The 22,326-nt window shown below is 40.9% G+C and overlaps 1 protein-coding gene across 1 annotated transcript; it reads right to left on the minus strand.

Annotated features, from left to right (window-relative positions):
• Positions 1-3,668: 3,668 nt before the first annotated feature.
• Positions 3,669-20,749, minus strand: slc22a16 (solute carrier family 22 member 16). The gene is made up of 8 exons (XM_030720862.1): positions 20,628-20,749; positions 15,343-15,819; positions 14,282-14,399; positions 11,712-12,273; positions 9,434-9,561; positions 5,638-5,747; positions 5,144-5,243; positions 3,669-4,988 (listed from the first exon to the last, which is right to left on the minus strand). The coding sequence occupies exons 1-8, from the start codon at positions 20,669-20,671 to the stop codon at positions 4,794-4,796; spliced, it is 1,734 nt and encodes a 577-aa protein (XP_030576722.1). The 5' UTR covers positions 20,672-20,749; the 3' UTR covers positions 3,669-4,793.
• Between the last annotated feature and the right edge of the window lie 1,577 nt (positions 20,750-22,326).

The following is a 22,326-nucleotide window of genomic DNA, read 5'->3' on the forward strand; positions in this document are numbered from 1 at the left end:
ACATTTCCTTAACATCTGCAGCAAAATGAGGGATTTAGTCACAGTGGAATGCTGATTTGTCTGTCAGTTCAGCTAGGATTATTTGCTGTTTAAGGGTTTTCTGTATCATGATGTTATCATGAAAGTGTGTGAAGTGTTACCAGCCCCAGCTGACACTTGTTTCTAATTTTCCAGCAGCTCCTCAGAGTGCACGCTTTTCATCACTCATGTAAAAAAAAAAAAAAAAAAAAAACACAAATCATCCAGAGAATAGTAAGCATAAGCTAATATGTGACTGGCATCTACACATTTGACTCGACCATCTTAATCTCTATTGTGTTCATCATTAAGTTCAGTGTTTCCTTTTTTGTTAGTTTAATTTATTGTTTTGTATTCATTTGCATTCCATATAAAATTCTCAGGAAGGAAAACAATGTTTAACACTCATATTCTTTGGTTTCCGGTGGTTATGAAATGATTCTTGGCATTTTAAGGGTGTCTAGAATGGGTGAACATCAACAGTTGAAAACTGTTAACAGCAACTAACACAGACCGTCATTTTACAGTGTTCAAAATAAATGGCCTCTAACTATTGCAGCTATTGTCCCTGTTTATTCAAAGATGTTTTGTCACTTGCATTTGGCCATTTGTTACAGACTCATTATGGAGACTCCATTCAGAGAATTGCCGACTACCTCATCTTCAGCTTTCTTTAAATTTTTAATGCTGCTGCACATATCCAATTTTATGCCGGTTACCTGCTTCTGCCAAACCAATAAGCAGCAGGTCAATCTTGTTTAAGCGCATTTGCAGCTCCCGCTTGACTACAGCAGATTCAGTCACCTCTACATATCTTCCTTCTGGCTACCCACACACACACACACACACACACAAACACAAACACAAACACAAGATTCCTAAATATAAGCATCTCATGCAAGAACCTTTGTTTCAGAAAGGACATACACTCACTGGCCACATGGTTAGGTACACCTGTACAACTGCTTGTTAATGCAAATCAACCAGTCACATGGTAGCAACTTAGTGCATGAAGACATGGTGAAGATGACCTGCCGAAGTTCAAACTGAGCATCAAAATGGGGAAGAAAGGTGATTTAAGTGAGGTTAAATGTGGTATTGTTGTTGGTGCCAGATGGCCTGGCACCATCTGGCACCGGAGTCTTTCAGAAATTGCTGATCTCCTGGGGTTTTCCCAGACAACCACGTCCAGGGTTTAGAGAGGATGGTCTGAAAAAGAGAAACTATCCCATGAGCAACAGTTCTCTGGGTGGGAATGTCAGAGGAAAATGGCCAGACTGCTTCGAGCTGATAGAAAGGTAACAGTAACTTAAATAAGCCCTCTTTAGAACCAAGGTATGCAGAAGAGTATCTATGAAGGTATGTAAAACCTTGAAGCAGGTGGGCTACAGTAGCAAAAGATCACACCAGGTGCCACTCATTTTAGCTAAGAACAGGAAACTGAGGCTACAATTCAACAGGTGATTGGAAAAATGTTGCCTGGTTTGATGAGTCTCAAGTTCTGCTTTGTTATTTTGGATGTAAACACCATCCTGCCTTACATCAGTGGTTCAGGCTGGTGTAATGATGTGGGGGATATTTTCTTGGCACACTTTGGGCCCCTTAGTACAAGCCGAGCATCATTTAAAACCATAGCCTACCTGAGTATTGTTGCTGACCATGTCCATCCCTTTAAAACCACCATGCACCCATCTTCTGATGGCTGCTTCCAGCAGGATACCACACCATGTCACAAAGCTAAAATCATCTCAAACTTTTTTTTTTAAATGTAACAGTGAGTTCACTGTACTCAGTGGCCTCCAGAGTAACCATATCATATATGGTGGAATGGGAGCTTCACATCATAGATGTGCAGCTGACAAATCTGCAGTAACTGTGTGATGGTATCATGTCAACATGGATCAAAATCTCTGAGGAATGTTTCCAGCATCTGTGCCGTGAAGAATTAAAGCAGATCTAAAGGGAAAAAGGGGGTCCAACCCAATACTAGTTATGTGCATGTAATAAAGTGTAAACATTCATCACTCATTGTAATATTTACAATTATTTTTAATACCTAAAAATTTGAGTGACAAAATTTGTGTTGTTTTTTTGTAAATATCCATAAACATCCATTACACAGAATGTTTGCAGTTTTCAAACATTGTCAACAACAGTAAATAATCACTTACATAAAGTAGAGTGATAACAATAGTGAAGAAAAAGCTGGGTGTCCGTGTGTCATTTTAAGTTGAAGCCTTGGCTTAAGGTTAAAGAAAAGGTTAGATTTGGGTTATGGTCTGGGACTAGGCAGCTATTGTATCTTTGTAAGCTTGTAGCGTGGTTTCAAACTGTAGCTGTTCCATATCAGTTTACACTATCCGAGGGTCCGATTCTATGTGAAAAACAACAGCTGGCGCTGAGGAGGACGGGGGGGTGGCAGTGGGGAGTACACAGAGTGAAAAAGGCCCTTTCAGTGCTAATGTGCCGCCATGTGGACTTTTAACCATAAAGACTCCCTTCCTTAAGAGTGCTTAAGCACATGTGCAAAACTTTGTATCTAAAAAAAATAAATAAATAACCCACATATTTACACATAGACAGAAACTAATCTCACTTGTCTCTGTCACATTTCCTTAAATTACATACTTGCACACAGCAAAATAAAACATCTTGTGGTTTGTTTGTTGGCTTAGTTGGGGGTGCTTTCAAATATGTTAATTGAGAACATTAGTGACTGGGCCAGAGGTTGTTCTGTAGGAAAACATCCAGTAATGGCTGTTTACAAGAAGACGATGGAAAATATGCCACTTCTCTTGTCTCACATTGGCTTTTTGCACAATACAAGTACACACATGTATGTACAGTAACCATACACACTCGTACCCATGCTGAACTCACCATAGCAAGGAAATTTCACGACTGGACTTGTTGCACAGGTGGTATCCTCTCACGGTACCACACTGGAATTCACTGAACTCCTGAGAGCGACCCACAAATGTTTCTGCTTCTACAAACAAATGTTTGGGGGGGGGGGGGGGGTCTTGACACAGTCTCGCTCCATTATGCCCAGTAACAACCTTGCTCTATTTAAGGAACCAGTATCATGACAGAACTGGAAGTTCACATTAGCAGAGTAACTCAAGGTTGAAATACAGTACAGTACTTTTCCATTCACATAAGCACACACACAAACATACACACACACATACACTATTAATCCATCTGTAGTTTTCAGAATGAAGAAGCCATAATCCTTAATGTCAACCATCTGCTTATTTATTGTACCATAATTAAATAAAAATAACACAAAGACATTATTCATGGAAAAATCCATATCATTGATTGTAAACTGCAGGCCATGAGTGGATGTTATCAGGTTTAGGATATCAGCTGCTTTTCAGTTTTTTTTCTCCTTTAGATTAAAGCATCATAACATAATATTGCAAAGCAGGTATATCCAGTACATCTCCAGAGTGTTGTGGTACATTCCTGTATTTGGTCCAAACATCTGGAGATTGCGTTTGACTCTTAAAGACTCTGTAAAGAAGTGTTGTGCTTTTTTTTTAGTTTGTCCAGCATCTGACCTCATATACATGTATGGGGGGGGGGGGGGGGGGGGGGGGGGGGGGGGGGGGGCTGAATTACACATGCACACACATACACTCAGATTACATAACAAAGGCACAGTAAAGCTCAGCAATGGCATCTTTTACAAGATGAACAATTTTTAAAAAGCTCCTTCACACTGTCTTCCTGCTCACTGCAGACTTTAGTTAATTAGAGCTTCATCGTGAGTAAACCCTTTTACCCAATGAAGGTCTAACAAAGGTGTGCAAAAGTTTGCTCTTTTGTTGCCTTTATATAGTTGATAAGATTTGATGAAAATATTGAAGTGCTTGATTAAAATATGAAACTGTTGGTCACTTTACAGAACAAAACATTTTGACAAGAGTACAAATTCAATTAAGAAAAACACTTTACAATGATAGATTCACAGTAAAACGGAAGCCCTGAGATTAAAAGAAAGCTTAAAAGGCAAGTTAAAGGCCAAAAGTATTCACTCGTCTGCCTTGACACACATATGAACTTGAGTGACATCCCATTCTTAATCCATAGGGTTTAATATGATGTCGGCCCACCATTTGCAGCTATAACAACTTCAACTCTTCTGGAAAGGCTTTCCACAAGGTTTAGGAGAGTCCTGGTCATCGGTCCTGCATGTAATATTTACACTGTGGTAAGTACAGGGGGGCTCATTCCTGAAACACTGCTAATGACCTGACATGAAGATCTGCTTTTGTTCTGCCTGTAATTTTAAAAATGATTTTGAATTGAATTTCATTGTCTGACCTTTTTTTTTTGTGGCTGTGTCCCAGGTTCATTGCAAAGTTTGTTAAGAAAAAAAATGTACATAACTAATAGAAATGATGGTCCAAACTACAAAAAAAAAAAAGACTGAAACAGAAAGTATGCATTCACAAAATATCACACAGATGGCACATGAGTTTCATCGCTCTGTGATGGTTACATCACTGTGATATAGAAGAGTGTAGGAAAGTTCTCAGGACTCCTAAAATATCGAACTGTTGGTCACACTGCAGAACAAACTGTCAACAAAAACAACACCCAGCCATTTCAAGAGTTCTTGAAATCTTCTCTTTTCTTGTTTTTTCAACCATCCTATAAATTTATGCTGTTATTGTTTCCAGGTATTTGACTGTTGTTACCTCCTACAGTACCTCTTCCATCTTTCTTTTTGTTTGTCCACATCTCTTATTCCTGTACTGTACAGCTCAGGCCTTTGCTCCATGTTGGTTCAGCTCCAGCCTGTCATCAGCATCTTTACTGCCCAAGGCTGCGTTCTTCTTGCTGGGCTTAAGTCCCAGAGATTCGGCTTCTTCCAAGGTGGTTGTCAGAGGTTTGCCAAGGGTCTCAGGCAGAAACAGTGTGAGTACTCCAAAAATCAATGCCAGGATTCCCACAATGAGCTAAATACAGGTTGCAATTTAAAAAAAAAAAAAAAAAGGGGGGGGGGGGGGTGTTAAATTTTGCTTCACTGCCAGGGCAAACTTAAAAATGAAAAACAAACAAGGTGAGAGTTGAGGAGAAATATGCTATTTAAAAATAAAATATGCATCTGTACCTGAGGTAGGTAGATCCAGATGTCAGCCAGGTACACACAGAAGGGGGCCACCACGCTGCCAACACGGCACATCATACTACCACTGCCTACTGCCAAAGACCTGGAGGAAGAACAGCATTACTCCCTCTATTAGGAACAATTCAAATTAGGAACAGTAAATTAAATTCACAATTTTCAAACTTAGTTCACAGATCCAGTTAGTTCTAAAGTGGAAGTTTCACACATGAAATGTTGCTCTCATCGTTAATGTATCAGCAAAATACAAACCGTAAATCCAAAAAGGTTGGGGAGCTGTGCAAATTGTTAAAAAACAAACAGAATGCAGTGATTTCCAAATTAAATCAACTTTAACCTGGAAGTGAGGTGGTGTATGAAATAATTAATTTTCTTATAAAAAGTTCTTTGATTTTTGCAATCTGAAATTAAAATAAGTTTTCCAGTTTTAGCATTTTTAGAAAACTTAAAACAAAGTCAAAACTCTTTAGTGTCCTTACCTGATGATAGTTGGGTAAAGCTCGCATGTGTAGAGGTAGATAAGCCCAAAGGCAATCGCAATACCAAACTTTCCTATCATACTGAGAGCAATAGCCAGGATCTCTATGTCCTGTAGAAATGAGGGATGATGATGATGTTAGTGATGATGAGAGAAAAACAAAGAAAAAGACAAAGATTAGAACTCCTTAGAACAAATGATTGACATATGCCTTTGTTATTGACAGTAGCTCTGGTCTACTCTTTTAAGGGTAAAAAAGGTGTGCCATAAAAAACCCTAACTCATTAATGAGGTAGCTGATTTCAATAAAATTTTCAATTCAGTTTTACTCAGAGTGTCAAATGAAAATACACTTTATACTGTAAGGTCAAGACCCAGCAGTATCAGACAATCAGAGGACCCTATGGGCAAGCACACGCTCAGAGAGGGGCAATGGTCTCCCATGACCAGCTGGAGGGTGAAGGGAAAAAGAAGAGCACAGGGAGTACAGCAACATAAGTAAGGGGTGAGTCACCTGACCCAGCCCTAACGCTAAACTTTATCAAAAAGGAAAGTTTTAAACTTAATCTTAAAAGTAGAGAGGGTGTCTGTCTCCCAAATCCAAACTGAGCGCTTGAGGGCTTGACAGCTGCCTCTACGTTTAAAAACTCTAGGAACCACAAGTAAGTCTGCAGTCTGACAGGAAAATCCTTTACTCGGATGATATGGTACTATGAGGTATTTAAGATATGGTGGGGGTTGATAATTCACCAGTTTGTACATGAGGAGAGGGTTTTAAATTCATTTCTAGATTTAACAAAGATCCAATGAAGAGAAGCTTCATCATACTCAAAATATGCAAACATCTGATCTTCGGCTCTCATGAGAGCACTAAATCCAAGGATGCACAAACCAAAATACTTATGAACCTGATTAAACTGCACTTGCTCATCAGAGATTTAATGAACTCAAATCAACATTGCTCTGCAGGTCACTCTAATTTCCTTCATTATTATATTTTGTGACAAATTCTGATTGCCCTCAATTTAAAGCATCCAAAAAACACATCTCAATACATGATAACTAAGTAAACAGTGATCTTATCTACCTTCTTGCACTGTTAGCCTGAAATTTAATTATTAATTCTCATATAATCTATACAGTCTGTATAAAGTATATGCATAGAGTGAAGCCATGGAGTGGTTTGTAATAAGAAACTAGAACTTAATGAGACTGCAATTGAATGTATGACAGCTGGAATGAACAGGTGTGAGTGAAAAGGTCGCTACAGCCTTGTCAGCAGGGTTGCAACACAGAACTTCAGATGCATAAATTCTATTCAAGAAGCACTTACTGTGACGTATATGTTAACATTTCTCTTACATTTAATACACAGTTTCTAAGTAATATATATAAATGGCATTGACAATATTTTTACATTACATACATACTGCATTTACACAAGAGCTTATATCTGTGCATGCAAATGTGTGTCTGTGAGTATTTCAAGCATTTGTGAAAACCACAAAGTGAAATTCAGTCATGACTTTTTTTAGGAAAGTGAGGTGTTATGTCCTGAGCTCTGGTGCTCATCTTACTTGGAGAACTGTAACTCAGCCTGTTACTATGATGCAATAGATACAGACAGCAGCACTTGGCTACAACAGACAACTCAAAAGTTGCCCAGAGAGAAGCGGAGGCTCTTTGAGATAATCCTGGAAAATAACCATAGTATGTTTGTCAAGGTAAGATATATTTGTCTACACAATTTACCCAAGATAGTGCCATAGACTCTAGTATTTATCAGTCTGTAGAATAGTTAGGGATTAGGATTTGTCTTCCTGCAGAAGGAACTACATATACAAAGACTGAGTATGGAAAGGGGAAAAGATCTTCTCTGTTGTTGCAATCTTTTTTTATCTTTCACTGGTTGAATGGCTCCTAGGATCAAAGGTCATATTTACTTGAAAATGAAGTACCAGCTGTTTGCCAGCTCATCCGTAAGCAGTGCTAATTTGGGTCAGAGCTCAAAACACACACTGGGAGCTGCAAGTGTCAGAGCTCAACAGTACCAGTCCAGTGATAAGGAAATAAATCAAACAGTCCAGACTGTGAAAGTACATGTACTTTAAGTAACTCTATGTTACACGTGTTCCTGTCCCATCTTGCTGAAAGTAGTATCACTGTCAGATATTAAGCTCCAAATGCAGTTAGGAATGTACAGTCACGGTAAAAAGAAAATGCACCCTCTTTCAGTTTTAATGTTTTACATATTAGGACATAATAAAACTTATCTGGTCCTTTATAGGCCTTAAAATTAGGTAAATACAACCTCAGATGAACATGACCTAATTTCAGCCAAGTTTTAGCTGTCAGGCAGATGGCCTCATATTTGACTCTAGGATACTTTGGTATACAGAGGACTTCATTGTCAACTCAATGACTGCAAGGTGCCCAGGTCCTGTGGCTGCAAAACAAGCCTAAATCATCACCCCTCCGCCGTCGTACTTGACAGTTGGTATGAAGTGTTTGTGCTGATATGCTGTATTTAGTTTTTGCCAAATGTGGTGCTGGTACATTAAGGTCAAACATCTCCATTTTGGTCTCATCTGTCCAAAGGTCATAGTCCAGGTTTGCAAAGTTCAGAGGCAACTATGCAAACCTAAGATGTGCTGCTGTGTATTTTTGGAGAGAAGAGGCTTTATCCTGGCCATACTCATTCAGACTTTTAATTGTGCTATTATGAACATTAACATTTAATATGCTAATTGATCTCTGTAGACTCTAAGCTGTAGAAGGATGGACTTCAAATTGCAGACTGATATGCAGCAGCAATTGTTTCTTTAAGATAACTGCTAATGTCTTTACTCCTCGGCATTGTGTTAACACCCACCCGAATCACCTGGCTGCTACTTACCCTCTTAATTCCTATTCATTTTGATTTATATAGTGCCAAATCACAACAGTTGCCTCAAGGGGCATTATATTGTAAGGTTAAGACCCTACAACAATTACAGAGAAAATCCAACAGTCAAAATAACCCCCTATGAGCAAGCTCTTGGCAACAGTGGGAAGGAAAAAACTCCCTTTTAAGAATAGCTAATGATTAAATGTGGAGTGGTGTATAAACAGTGTAAAAAGAGCTGAATGAAAAGAAATAGTGGATCATGGGAACCCCCAGCAGGCTAGGTCTACAGACGCATAACTAAGGGAGTGTTCAGGATCACCTGATCCAGCCCTAACTATAAGCTTTATCAAAAAAGAAAGTTTTAAGCCTAATCTTTAAACTAGAGAATCCAAACTGGGAGCTGGTTCCACAGAAGAGGGGCCTTATGGAAGCAGTAAGGGTGTAATTAGCTTTTCACACACTGCTTCTGCATTTTGGCTTAGTTATTGTTAGACAAATAATAACCTGATGTAATATGTCATGTTTTATAGTTCATCTGACATATTTATCTAGTTTTAAGACCTGCTAAGGGCCAGAACTGAACTGAATTGAAAGAGAGCTCTTTTTTTCACATGACTGTACATTTGTCAATCCTGATTCCTAACAGCATTTTCTTGTCACTGGACCGGTACTGTTGAGCTCTGACACTTGCAGCTAAAGATGACTGCCAGGCAGGATAGTATAACCAGTCTTCAAAGGATCAGCACTGAACATAAGACAGATTTCTGTGAACAGCTGAACTTTTTTTTTGCTTGGGGGCAGCAGGCTTACAGTTACACATAAAAATAATAGCTGTTGATGCAGCTAAATGAAACCATAGAATGTGTGTGTATAATTAAGAAAACCTTTCACAAAGAATCTCTGTACGTACAGCAGGTACCACAATGATGAGCAAACAGGCAAAAGCAGCCAGGAGCAGAGCTGGAGCACACGTCTTCTTCCTTCCAATCCGGTCCATTGCAAAACAGCCAACCAGATAAGAAGGGAACTCCACTGCACCTGGAAACAGCCAACCACAGCGCCTCTACGTGAGGGGTTTTCACTGGCACTGACACTCACACTCTATCTGGGAGACCTAAATAACCATCTGAAATGCTGCCTCCCAAACAGTGCTCTTCTGTGTGCCTCCTAAGGAAATAAATGGGGATCACTCACTAATTGAAGCCATTGGAAATGAAAGGAACCATATTAAACATACACTTTCTGTTGAGTGTAAAGATAAAAGAAAATTAATTACAGACAATTAATATATGGCTTGAATTAATATCATTCCCAATTCATTCAGAAGCAAGTTTAAGCAGTCATCTTCAAACATATCTGGGCAGATATGAAGCATTTTCTGAAAAATTAAAGTTCACTGTCCTGAATAGAAATCAATGTGCCCATAGAGCCAATCAACAGTTGAATCATAGTAGCCAATCACGCTGCTGCACTCATGATAGTTTCAGCAGAGAGATTCTTCTAGTTGACCCCTAGGTAAAGATGTAGGTACTGTAAGTGTACTTTATTATTTTTTCTTGGTTTCTTGTACCCCTAACATGAATTATCGTGGTATTTTTCAGTGCTCACACTGAGGAGCAGGTTCACATCAACACTGGACAGAGCCATTAATGATGCCCTAATGTTGCAAAACTGTGTACATGCATAGTATAAGTGCACGGCAGGTTGAGATGATGACAAAGAGCTCGATTTTGGTTTTCATCTGGCCACAGCACTTGTCCCACAAGTCTCTGAATCATTTAGATGTTCAAATTGGCAAACTCAAGACGGGCCTGTACTTGTGCCTTCTTGGGCAGGGGGACCTTGCGGGCGCTGCAAGATTTTAAGCGAGAGGGAACGACACGGGATGGCACATCAATGGGGGCTGTGGCAAGAAGGTTTGCTGTGTCTGTCACCGTAGCATCCAGACGCTGGAGGCGCTACCAGGAGAGAGGCCAGTACACCAGGAGACGTGGAGGAGGCCGTAGGAGGGCAACAACCCAGCAGTAGGACAGCTACCTCCGCCTTTGTGCAAGGAGGAACAGGAGGAGCACTGCCAGAGGCCTGCAAAATGACCTCCAGCAGGCCACAAATGTGCATGTGTCTGCACAAACGGTTAGAAACCGACTCCATGAGGATGGTATGAGGGCCAGACGTCCACAGTTGGGGGTTGTACTCACAGCCCAACACCATGCAGGACGCTTGGCATTTGCCAGAGAACACCGGGATTGGCAAATTCGCCACTGGCGCCCTGTGCTCTTCACAGATGAAGGCAGGTTCACACTGAGCACATGTGACAGACGTGACAGAGTCTGGAGATGTCATGGAGAGTGATCTGCTGCCTGCAACATCCTTCAGCATGACCGGTTTGGCAGTGGGTCAGTAATGGTGTGGGGTGGCATTTCTTTGGAGGGCCGCACAGCCCTCCATGTGCTCGCCAGAGGTAGCATGACTGCCATTAGGTACTGAGATGAGATCCTCAGACCCCTTGTGAGACCATATGCTGGTGCGGTTGGCCCTGGGTTCCTCCTAATGTAGGACAATGCTAGACCTCATGTGGCTGGAGTGCGTCAGCAGTTCCTGCAAGATGAAGGCATTGAAGCTATGGACTGGCCTGCCCATTCCCCAGCGCTGAATCCGATTGAGCACATCTGGAACATCATGTCTCGCTCCATCCACCAAGGTCACGATGCACCACAGACTGTCCAGGAGTTGGTGGATGCTTTAGTCCAGGTCTGGGAGGAGATCCCTCAGGAGACCATCCGCCACCTCATCAGGAGCATGCCCAGGTGTTGTAGGGAGGTCATACAGGCACGTGGAGGCCACACACAATACTGAGCCTCATTTTGACTTGTTTTAAGGACATTACATCAAAGTTGGATCAGCCTGTAGTGTTTTTCCACTTTAATTTTGTGTGTGACTCCAAATCCAGGCCTCCATTGGTTAATAAATTTGATTTCCATTGATGATTTTTATGTGATTTTGTTGTCAGAACATTCAACTTTGTACAGAACAAAGTATTCAATGAGAATATTTCATTCATTCATTCAGATCTAGGATGTGTTATTTGAGTGTTCCCTTTATTTCTTTGAGCAGTGTATATAGTTTTGGAATCTGACTACATACATCTCCTTTTTCTATATATTCACACTAACATGACAATCACTTACCAGCAAGGAAGAGGTTAACGTACTGATTTCCTCCCAGGTTGACTGAACCCAAAGAAAAGACGTAGTAACCAAGGCTGCCGATGAACCAGATGGCCCACACTGTGCATGTACGACCTGCCATTCTCCAGCTGCCAAACAGGTCCAGGATGGACAGGTTTTTCTCAGGCTTTGATGAATGATCCTCTGTGTCTTCTTTCAGCAGACCTCTGCCATATTCTTTCCTTTCTGGCTCCAGGAGATCCTCAGCCTTTAGCCTGCATTCAAGGCCATTGACACGGGCTATCACATTTAGCAGTTTCTGAGTTTCCTCATAGTGGCCCTTGGCCATCAAGTAAAAGGGTGTCTCAGGAAACTTCCAACAAAAGAGCAGGAACGGAGAGGTGCATATGGAAAGGACTATCTGGTAGATCCACCAGACCCGCACCAGGTAACCAGTCAGAGCCACCACCGTGACGCCGACTGCAAAGGCTGCATGCACGTGCATAGATGTCCACGTGCGTACCTTGATGCCAGTAAACTCTGTCACATAGACAAACACCACCACGAGATAGCCACTAGACACCTGACAAAAGTAAAGACAGAAAAACATAAGGTACAGACATGGAACAGTTGAATAAAAAAAGGAAATAAAGAAAGGGGTTATGAGGCCTTTAGACTCCAAAAGCAAGAAGTGGTAATTATAATAGCAGTTTTCTACTAAAAAAAATTTTTTAAAAAGCAAATTCTGAGTGCACATGTTTGCTGATTAAATTTATGTAAACTTTGCATCAATGTTGCTTCAATGAAGAAATCAATATTTCTTTTACACCAATCACCAAACATTCTTCTACTGTAACTTTTACTGGAGAGCTACCACCGTGCCCACAAGAAACAACTATGGAACAAAGCTAAGTACTTAAATGTAGTGGTAGTAGAATTGGAAGTTAATAATATATATCAGTAAGCAGTTACACACCTATATATGTTGAAATTTTCCTAAGATGAATCATGATAAGTGTAGACTAAACGAGCTATCGGTGGGGCGATTTTATCGGCCAGTACGAGCCATTTGTCAATCTATTGGTATCAGCATTTAATGACCAATAAATTACGGCAACCCTTTATAAGGGTAAAGGGTTGCCGACTAAGGCTGTAAGTACAGGTATTTTACAGGGATGTATCCTGTAAGTACATTTAAGTTCTGCATAATTTACAGGACTAAGACCATGGGTTCTGGGACTAAGGCCATAAGTACCCCGTACCTACGTGTACATACAGTGACTAAGGCCGTAAACGTGCATCATATCGGGATAGTCAAGGTACTCACACTTAGGCTCTATCATGATTTGGGGCTGCATTTCAGCCAGTGGTGCTGAGGATTTTGATTCACTATGCAGTACTATCTGGAAAGCTTTTGACAGCATGACATTGATCCCAAACACACTCCCAATGCAAAAGCAATGCTGCATAGAAAAACACAACTGAATACAATCATGGATTGGCCTCCCCAGAGCCCAGACCTCAACATTGTTGAAGCAGTGTGGGACCATCGTGACAGAGAACAGAACAAAAGGCAGCCAACATGCAAAGAAGAGCTTTGAATATTCTTCAAGAAGCCTGGAGAACTATTCCTGAAGACTACTTAAAGAAATTACAAGAGTTCAGCCTGTGTTGAAGAAGGTGGTAATCCCAAATATTTACTATCAAGCTTGTTAGAATTGTACAGACTCTGTTTTTTCCCTTATCTACTGTATTTCCATGTATATTTCCATAAAAAGCTGTACATTTCCCATTTTCCTATATATAAAAAATGGTTGTTAAAGACTGCACAGTACTGCAGTTTGTTCTCCAGATGGCACTTTGCAGCTTCGCTGTTGGCAATACATTTGGAACGCCACAAACACAAAAACCACCTGATCCGAGCAGAGTCAGGCAAAGCATAAACGAGTAAATAGTAGTACCCACGCATAACAAATGTTAGGGAAAGCTGTTCTTCATGTGCTTTGTGTGTCTGGAAGAAGAAAAAATATATACATTTGCCAATATATTGGAATATTAGATGTTTAAAATCACTGAATATCCGTATCAGAATTTTATTGGTTGGGCTCTTGGTGATGCTAGTAAACACTGAGCAAATCCTTAGCACTCAAACTTATGAACCTAACACATGTGCGAAGGAGAGTCTTGCTTTGAAACAAAATGATTGCAGTAATTCATACCATTCTGTATCAGTGTACTCTATCCAAGGGTCCAGATTCTATGTGAAAAACAACAGCTGTAGCTGATGAGGACTCGGGGGTGGGGGTGGTAGAAGATGGAAAGAAGTGAAATAGTACACATACTAAAAGAGGCCCTTTTAGCACTAATTTACAGCCATGTGGACTGGAATAGGGGGTGTATTCAAGTATATTAATTGAAAACAGTGACTGGACGAGGGGCTGTTTTGTTGGAAAACATCCAGTAACCACTGTGCTGTTTGCAAGAAGAAGATGGAAAATATGCCACTTTCCTCATCCCGTATTGGCTTTTTTGCAAGACACAAGCACACACAGGTATGTAACTAAATACACTGGTACCCATGCTGAACTTACCATAGCAAGGAGAAAGCGGAGCACCACAAAAAAGTAGTAGTTTCCAGAGAATGCTACAGCTACCCCAAGCCCAAACTGACAGACGCTGGTGAACATCAGGATCTTCACACGACCAACTCTGGTGGAGAGAGAGAGAAAACAATATGGCAAAGAAGAGAGATAGGCAGACCAGAAGAGGAAGAGAAAAGGGTGTGTGTTTGTACATTCAGTTAAGGAGTTGGTTCAAAGAAGCTTATTGAGTTATCACAGTTGCACATGGTTTTAAATAATTTCTGCAAGAGTTCTCCAGCAAGAATATGATATTTGTGCATGACGTTCCTTTTACAGAAAGTTCTACAGCCACTGAGGTAATGCTTATAAGCTGTAGAGCTACATGTGATGACTATATGGAGATAGAAAGATATATAGTTGTTCTTTAAAACACATAAAAATTATGTAAATTGTTTTTGCCTGAATATTGAGTTTAAGTATTAATCAATGCTGAAAATACTTTCTGACTTTCCTCTCCAATTGTAAAACTGTTGTAAAACCTTCTGTTTGCAAGGGGTAGCCAATCAGATACAACCTGGCTTGAAGGGAGAGGAATTAAAACTTTTGTCTTTCAGACAGTGGATGAACTCACCAAGCACAAGTATTCTTTTTTTTTTTTTAACTGTGACTCATGTAAAGTTGCTGCAAGAGAGTCCAAGATTTTTTTTTTTTTACAAAAGGAGGTGGAAATTAAAATATGTCCCCTTTGCAGTGAATCGCTTTTTCATTCACTTCTTTTCACTCTGTGTTTATGCACCACTCTGCATTTAATCATTAGTTATTATTCATCTCTGGGTTCCTTTCCTGCACCTTCTTGACCTAAATGTGAAAACATACCTCGTGAAATTACAGCTACACGAATTATAAAGGCAAGCTCTTTTTAGCTGGTTGAACGTATAGTCTATGCAAAGTCAGTACCTCCTGTGTAAATATCCACTCCACAAGTGTCACATGGTGAAATTTAACCCCCCTCTTGGACTCCACATGTTGCACGAAAGTAATCTTGACCTCATCCTGCAGCCCCTGCTTACCTGTCAGCCATGTCCCCAAACACCAGCGCTCCAATCAGCACCCCGAGCATGAATGTGGGCTGGCACAACTTGGCCAGCCACTCTTTATCACATACCAAGTCCCAGTCGGTCACAATGTTTTGGTAAACTTCAGTATGATCATAAACAAAGTTCCCCTTACATTCTTTCACTGTTTTGTTGCCATCATAGTCATACGTAAAGTCTGTAGGGTCGATGCGCAGAGTGCAGCGGCACCGGCTTAGCTCCCACTGTTCTCCTTCTGCTGTCTTCACCACCAAGGGTCCACTACCTAACTTGAAGATCGGCAGGATTTCTTCCAGGCTAGTTCCTGTCACGTTACCATACAGAATATCTGTGATGTTGTCGGACACACTAGACACAAAATTTGGAGTCTCCACCAGGAAAACAGAGGCCAGATAGTGGATTCCACAAGCTATGGCCTGGAAAACTGCTGCAAAGTACAGACATGCCTGAAATCTGGAGAGAAAGAGTATACATGAAAATCATTCTGGTATCACCACAAAACTTTAAAAAGGTAACCTTAACAGCTCATTTTCTAATGCATCTAAAAGACATTTACAGCTACGCAACAGCACTGCATACATCTTTTCAAGACAATTACTTGGAATGTAGTGATTATTCAGAAAACAAGTCAGCCAGCATTAGCCTTGATATAAGGGAGTTTTGACTTGAGTCTTGAGCCACCCTCATTACTTTATGTTTTACTTCCAAGGAGCCAGACTTTCTTGTAATTCTTTAAAGTGGTCTTGAGCAATAGTTCTCCAGGCCTGTTGTTTAAATGTATTAATCATGTGTCTCCTAAAGATACATAGGCCTATTTCTTCCTTTTCAAAATTACAAAGAAGACGCAAAGGATTCTTTGAGTGAATGGTCACCCCTTAGAGAAACACAGACATTTCATGGATTAAAAATAGAGATGTAGCCTGGGGAATTAGTTGCCACACAGGAAACAACAATGGAGATTCTTGCTGTGCTTGAATAGCACACAAAGATACAAAGTGTAAAACACACACAAAAAAAAAAAAAAAAAAAAATATATATATATATATATGCAAAAAAAGTACAGAGAAGTGGGTCTGGCTACACAGAGAAACAAACAGAGGAACAAATTAGTGCCAAGCCAAAACCACTAAATAATAATATTCCTACAGGCACTTCCACTTACAGCAGTTTCACTAACTTCATGTTTGGACTCTCTGGACACTGCACACTTGGCGTCCTGCTACACATGTGAGGACGTGGTGGTCTTTAGCTCACTCAGCAGATATTGGTCACTAACACCAACAGTAACAAATATATGCACCCTACGGTTAGAATATTGCCTGATAACTTCTTTAAAGTATTGACACAAGAATATTTCAACATATTACCGGCATTATTTACCAAGTACTTTACAAAGCAGTTTCGCATCACCGTCCTCCATGCATCTCCAGCTTGGTGCTGACCAAATGCAACCCCAACATAAAACAAATGTGACATGAACCACTGACCAAGATGCAATTGGCAAAATCTTGAAGGGGCAAACCACAGTTCTTTACAGAGATGAAAGTTTTTAACATTAGGTGAACCTCTGCCAGTACATTTGCAATGTACCTCACAACCACAAATTAACAAATATCGTATTCAAAAGAAACTGACACAGAACATGTTTACTCTCAGTCCAACATCCCAGGAGAAAAACTTATTTAGTCCAGATGGAAAACTCCTTTATGAAATTAAGTTATAGATTTTAGCCACCTGGCTACATTCTCCCCGGCATACAGTCATCACCCTTGGTGACTACAAAACCTCAACGGGCTCAAATGCTCCCTGCAATGCCTTCTCAAACAGAGCAGTACCAGGCTTGTTAAAACCTGTGTTAACCACTACAGTGGTTAAAAGAGAACCTTAAGATAACCTGACTTTGGCAGGTGAAATGGGTTTGAATGATATCCAGCAGTGACTCATTTACTTCCTACAGCAGGAATGGCTATGGAGACCTCTTTCCCACCCCCACTCACACTGGCAGTCAGCCTTGAGCATTGGCCTGTCCCTGGCTTCTGTGTTGGGCAAGTTACTGTAACCAACTTCAGACCTACTACTACTGGGTTCTTGATACCTGCAACACATGGTTCAAGCCTGTTAGGGCCACTATTGTCTTTGTGTGTAGATGCTGGAAAAATCGGTCCTTCCTGATACTGCAGGTGTGTTAGGTACATGTGGAGGAGGAGGATGGACCTCTTTGACAACCATGAACTCAGGCTCAGGTGACTCCTGAACTTCTTCAAATACAGGCAGAATATTATCTGCAACTAGTTTTGTCCTGGGTTTGAGAACCAAGGTTGCACAAGGTCACAATTCTGAAATATAAACTCTCTAATGGGACCTCCCTCAAAAGGTTCGACAGTGTGTGTGGTCCACTACTTTATAAACTTTTGCACCCCAAGCCTCCCTAAAGGCCTGTGACAAGCTGCCAATGTTTACAGAACAGTACACGTCTTCATTTTGAAAGGAGAGCCTCTCAGCTGCGTTCTGTTTTGAATCCTCCCTGGCTCACTGCCTGTCTGAGCTATTCCTGAAGAACTGACAACCAGTCCTGTCTGATGTGCTTTCACGCCCTCATAATGCATCTACTGGAAGCCAGGACTCCATCCCAAAAAGCAGAAAATAGGGAGATTATCTGGTGGTAGACTGAGGGCTGACATTTTAGGCAAAAACTAACTCGGGGAGATACACTGGCCAACATCTTCTGTTCTCAGTAAATCGTGAAGTGTTCGATTACACCTTTGGTGCCTTGCTTTGTGGTCTGTAGGGAGTTGTTCTGGTCTTCTTAATGCCATAAAGTTTCCACAGTCCTGCTATCACTTCACTCTCAAAATTCCTGCTGTGATCTGAGTGTAGTCCTTCAGGCACTCCACTCCTTCAGCAAAACCTTAGCCATAGTGTCTTTTGTAGGATAAGCTGCAGTGATTTTTAACCACTCAAAAGCAGAATGGATGCTCTGATCTTTCCCCGACCAGTGTGTTTAAAAAAGCTCTCTGAGATGGTCTGACCTGGCCACCAGTGTCAAGTAGGCATGTGGCTGCAATACTCTACTCTGGAGCTCCACCTCAACAGTGATGCATCCTCCAGCTGCATGCTCTAAACCAGGGGTCTCCAAACTTAAGTGGGCGGGGTCGTATGCGGCCCACGGGCCGCAAGTTTGGAGACCCCTGCTCTAAACTGTATTTCTGTCTAGAATCTCATTTGGTGGGCCCGCTACTTCCCTTAATGTTATTTGGTTCATGTCGACCGAGGGCAGCAGTTTCCCTGCAACGAAGAAGGGCCAGATGTCTTTTCATCTTGTACTTGTTTGGTATATGGACACTTCCTGGCTTTATGCCCTTTGGCCCTATACTTGAACCAAATGGGTTGGCCATCTGATGTGAACTTAAGCTGTGGCCTAGCCCAAGGTCTGGGTTCTTGAAATGTCACTTGTGCACTGCACCTACATGTTTCACTTACAGTGCTGGGTAGCTCAGCTAGTTGTTTTCCTTGGTGAGCAACTGCTCTTTGGATGTCACTGTTACAGCTGTTGCACTGTTTTATTTCGTGTATGCGTGGTTGTGTTCTGTTCTCTCTCTACCCTCTGCAGGAGCTGTCATCCTTTTTCCAACAATGGGTGTTCCCGTTCCCAATTAAGGTCACCCTGTATAAAGAGGAGGACATGGGTCGACAGGATGGTCTTTTTTGGGCCACTTGAAGCAGTGCTGTGGGCTGTGAGAAAGTGAAGTGCACGACGTGGTGTTACTCCCATTGTGGAGGGTGAATTTTTGTGTCTGTTGGTTGACAATAGATGTGCTCTGGTTTTTGGAGAGACTGATTTTGTTTGTGGGTTTTCTTTTGGGGTTGTCCAACTTTACATCTTTCTTCAGGTTGGAGATTAGTACTTGGGGAACATTTTTACAATAAATACCATAATTTATTTGCATTAACTCTGGGTTGTGCTCCTTTCTTTCAATCCCGGCTGTTCACCTTCCTTATTTTTATGTTTTTGTTCTCAATCATATGTTACTCATACATCCCCTAGACCCGAAGGATGTACCAGTTATCTAATACTGTGCATTAGTCATCATCTGTTCTACACCACGTGTTGCCGAAGCGTATGAAGGGATGTGGTACGAGACCTGCATGTACACAAAACATGGCAATGGTGGAGAATTTCAGTTTTCCAGCCTGTCTCCAAGAGTTGCAGAGGTCACTGGAAAAAGTTGCTAAATTTGTTGCTGATCGCTTTTTGAAAAAAAAAAAAATTGCTGAGGAGGTCTGAAAAGTTGCTAAGGTGGCAACACTGTTCTGCACAACTCTGGAAAAGGACCTGATGTCCTCTACTTGCCAGAGAAGGCAAGTCATTCCTTACATCCAGTAAACTGGAATCTGGTTTTATCCCAAACCATTTTCTTAAGTTCACTACTGAGAGCCAGATCCCTGAAACCCTCAATGAACTGGTCTCAGGGAAAAACTTTATCAGCTGTCCCTCAGTTGTCTGTTCTCTGGATCTTAAAACCCATTCAACCTCTTCAATAAACTCTTCTACCAAGTTCTTTACAAAGCAGTTTCCCATCACCATCCTCCACGCATCTCCAATTCGGTGCAGACCAAATGCAACCCCAACATAAAACAAATATGACACCAACTAAGATGCACTTTGCAAAATCTTGAAGGGGTAACCACGGTTCTTTGCGATGCCGCCACCTTACTGCGAGAGTACCTTACTGCCAGTGCTGGTGTCGGTTTCAATGAACCGGCTAAACACTTAAGAATGGGCCTGCGCTTCCACCGCGCTTTTTCCACGGACCGGGTACCGGGTGCCGGTGCCTGTGACGGAGGTTTGTGACATTTGGTGAACCTTTGCCAGTACATTAGCAATGTACCTCACAACCACAGTTTAACAACTAATGTAACATTCACAAGAAACTGACAAAGAACATGTTTACTCTCACCCCAACATCCTAAGAGAAATCGTTTTTAGCCCAGATGGAAAACTCCTTTATGAAATTAAGTTATAGGTTTTAACCACCCGGATACACAGAGGAAAATATATCAATACTGTGAAATAACTTATTTTAACTCCTACATTCTTTATTGTTTGTTTTTAAAATTTCAATATGGAAAAATAGCTTCAGCCGTGGAACATTTACTACTCTAAAGCTGCTGGCTGCTAACCCCCCAGATCAAATACAGAATAAAGGAAATGTAAAGTTAGAGCTAATTATATTTTTAAAAATTGTATATGCTAACGGTACCTCTTGAAATGTCCGAGCTCGTCGAAGATTTTCTCTACAGTCATTTTCTACCGAAGTGTTTGCGCGCTGAGGTTCCTGGTGCGTCTCTCCGCGGTGGGCAGCAGATCCTGAGCGGATCAGCACCAAATAATGAAACGAGAGGGTGGGAGGGGCGCACAAACAAGCACACTCAGTGCGAAAGTTATTGACAGACTCGGGCTACTAACTGATAACTGAAACGTGACTGTTAAAACAAACTCTTTCCAACTTTAATAAAGAAGAAAGTGAGCCCCAATCACATTTTTTTTTTCAAAAGGAGCCCTCCTCCAAGCTGGACACAGGCTTCTCTGTGCAGCCGGCTCCGCGGGAGGGGGGGGGGGGGGGGCTCTACAAACCGCAACACCTCATCGATACCAAAATAAATAAATAAATAAAAGTCAACACAGCATGCCGTGTAGCGTTACCAGAATTACTTCTTCACAATTGGTAACACGTGGCTGGGTTTCAATCTTTGGATTGGTGTCTTTCCAGCTTTACCAAAAAACACGAAATTCACTTAAAATCACTAAACCAGCTCGAAACTGTGGGCAGTGACGATGTTTATGAACTTACAGATCTGTATGAACATAATTCATTCTAAAGTTGTGCTTGCTGCAGTCATTTTTATGTTTTTTTCCACCCCTCTGATGACTTAACATTTGTTTTGGTGACATCATCTCTGATTAAATTAGAACATCTGTAACCACAAAGTTTGGGGATTTTTGCTGGATTTTGAAAAAAAATATATATTTAAGCTTAAAAAGAAAGAAAGGAGCCCTACTCCAAACACATCGCAGGCCTGGGTAGTGTTTGTATGTGCAGCGGGGAGGTAAATGGACTATTAATCTTCTCAGAATTACAGAACAAGTCCTTCCTTCTGTGAAATTGGGCTTTATTGGGCACAGTATTTCATTTGGTTTGGTGTGAGATCACAGCTTAGTCTTGACACAAAAACATTTTGAACTTAAAGGCCTTTCTGTGTCTGTGTTTCTCCAAGTGCTCCTATCCAATCCTTTGATTAATGATTTATATATATGCAGTTGTTGTTGTGGCTGTATTGACTCACTGCATCTTGTCTTGGCTGGATTCAGCAGGAATACGGGTACAAACTCTAAACCAAACAGCGTTTGCTTTTTTTTTTTTTTTTTTTTTTTTTTTTTTTTTTTTTTTTTTTTTTTTTTTTTTTTTTTTTTTTTTTTTTTTTTTAGCCTGTCATGTCTGGTAGATCTTGCAAGCAGAACTGTGATCTGAATGCGTTGTTGTGCCAAACATATTTGCTATTTCAAGATGAGCTCTATAGGTTCTCAATAGGCTCTTCTTCTTGTTGTTTTAACCCTTTATTTTATTTATCTGAGTTATTTTTCCACATACTATGTAACAGCCAGAGCTGACAGGCTGAAGAAGAGGAAAATAAAGAGAAGAAAAAGGGAGAGAGAAAGGGAGCAAAAAAAAGAAAAAGGGGAAAGAGCACAAGTCTATTAATCAGATACTTCATCACTTTAACATATAAAAAAATACTATCAATACTCGCAAAAATAAATTTGTGTGTGAAAACAAAACTAACAAAGCATGTACGCACACCAACAATTTTGTTGAGTTGTGATTGAGTGGGCGTTTGTGTCTGTGTCATGTTTGTGTCTGTGTCATGGAACGTACTTACCAATGAGGGCAAAACGCTGCA

This window comes from Archocentrus centrarchus, chromosome 24, assembly GCF_007364275.1.
Source record: "Archocentrus centrarchus isolate MPI-CPG fArcCen1 chromosome 24, fArcCen1, whole genome shotgun sequence".
Classification (NCBI taxonomy): domain Eukaryota; kingdom Metazoa; phylum Chordata; class Actinopteri; order Cichliformes; family Cichlidae; genus Archocentrus; species Archocentrus centrarchus.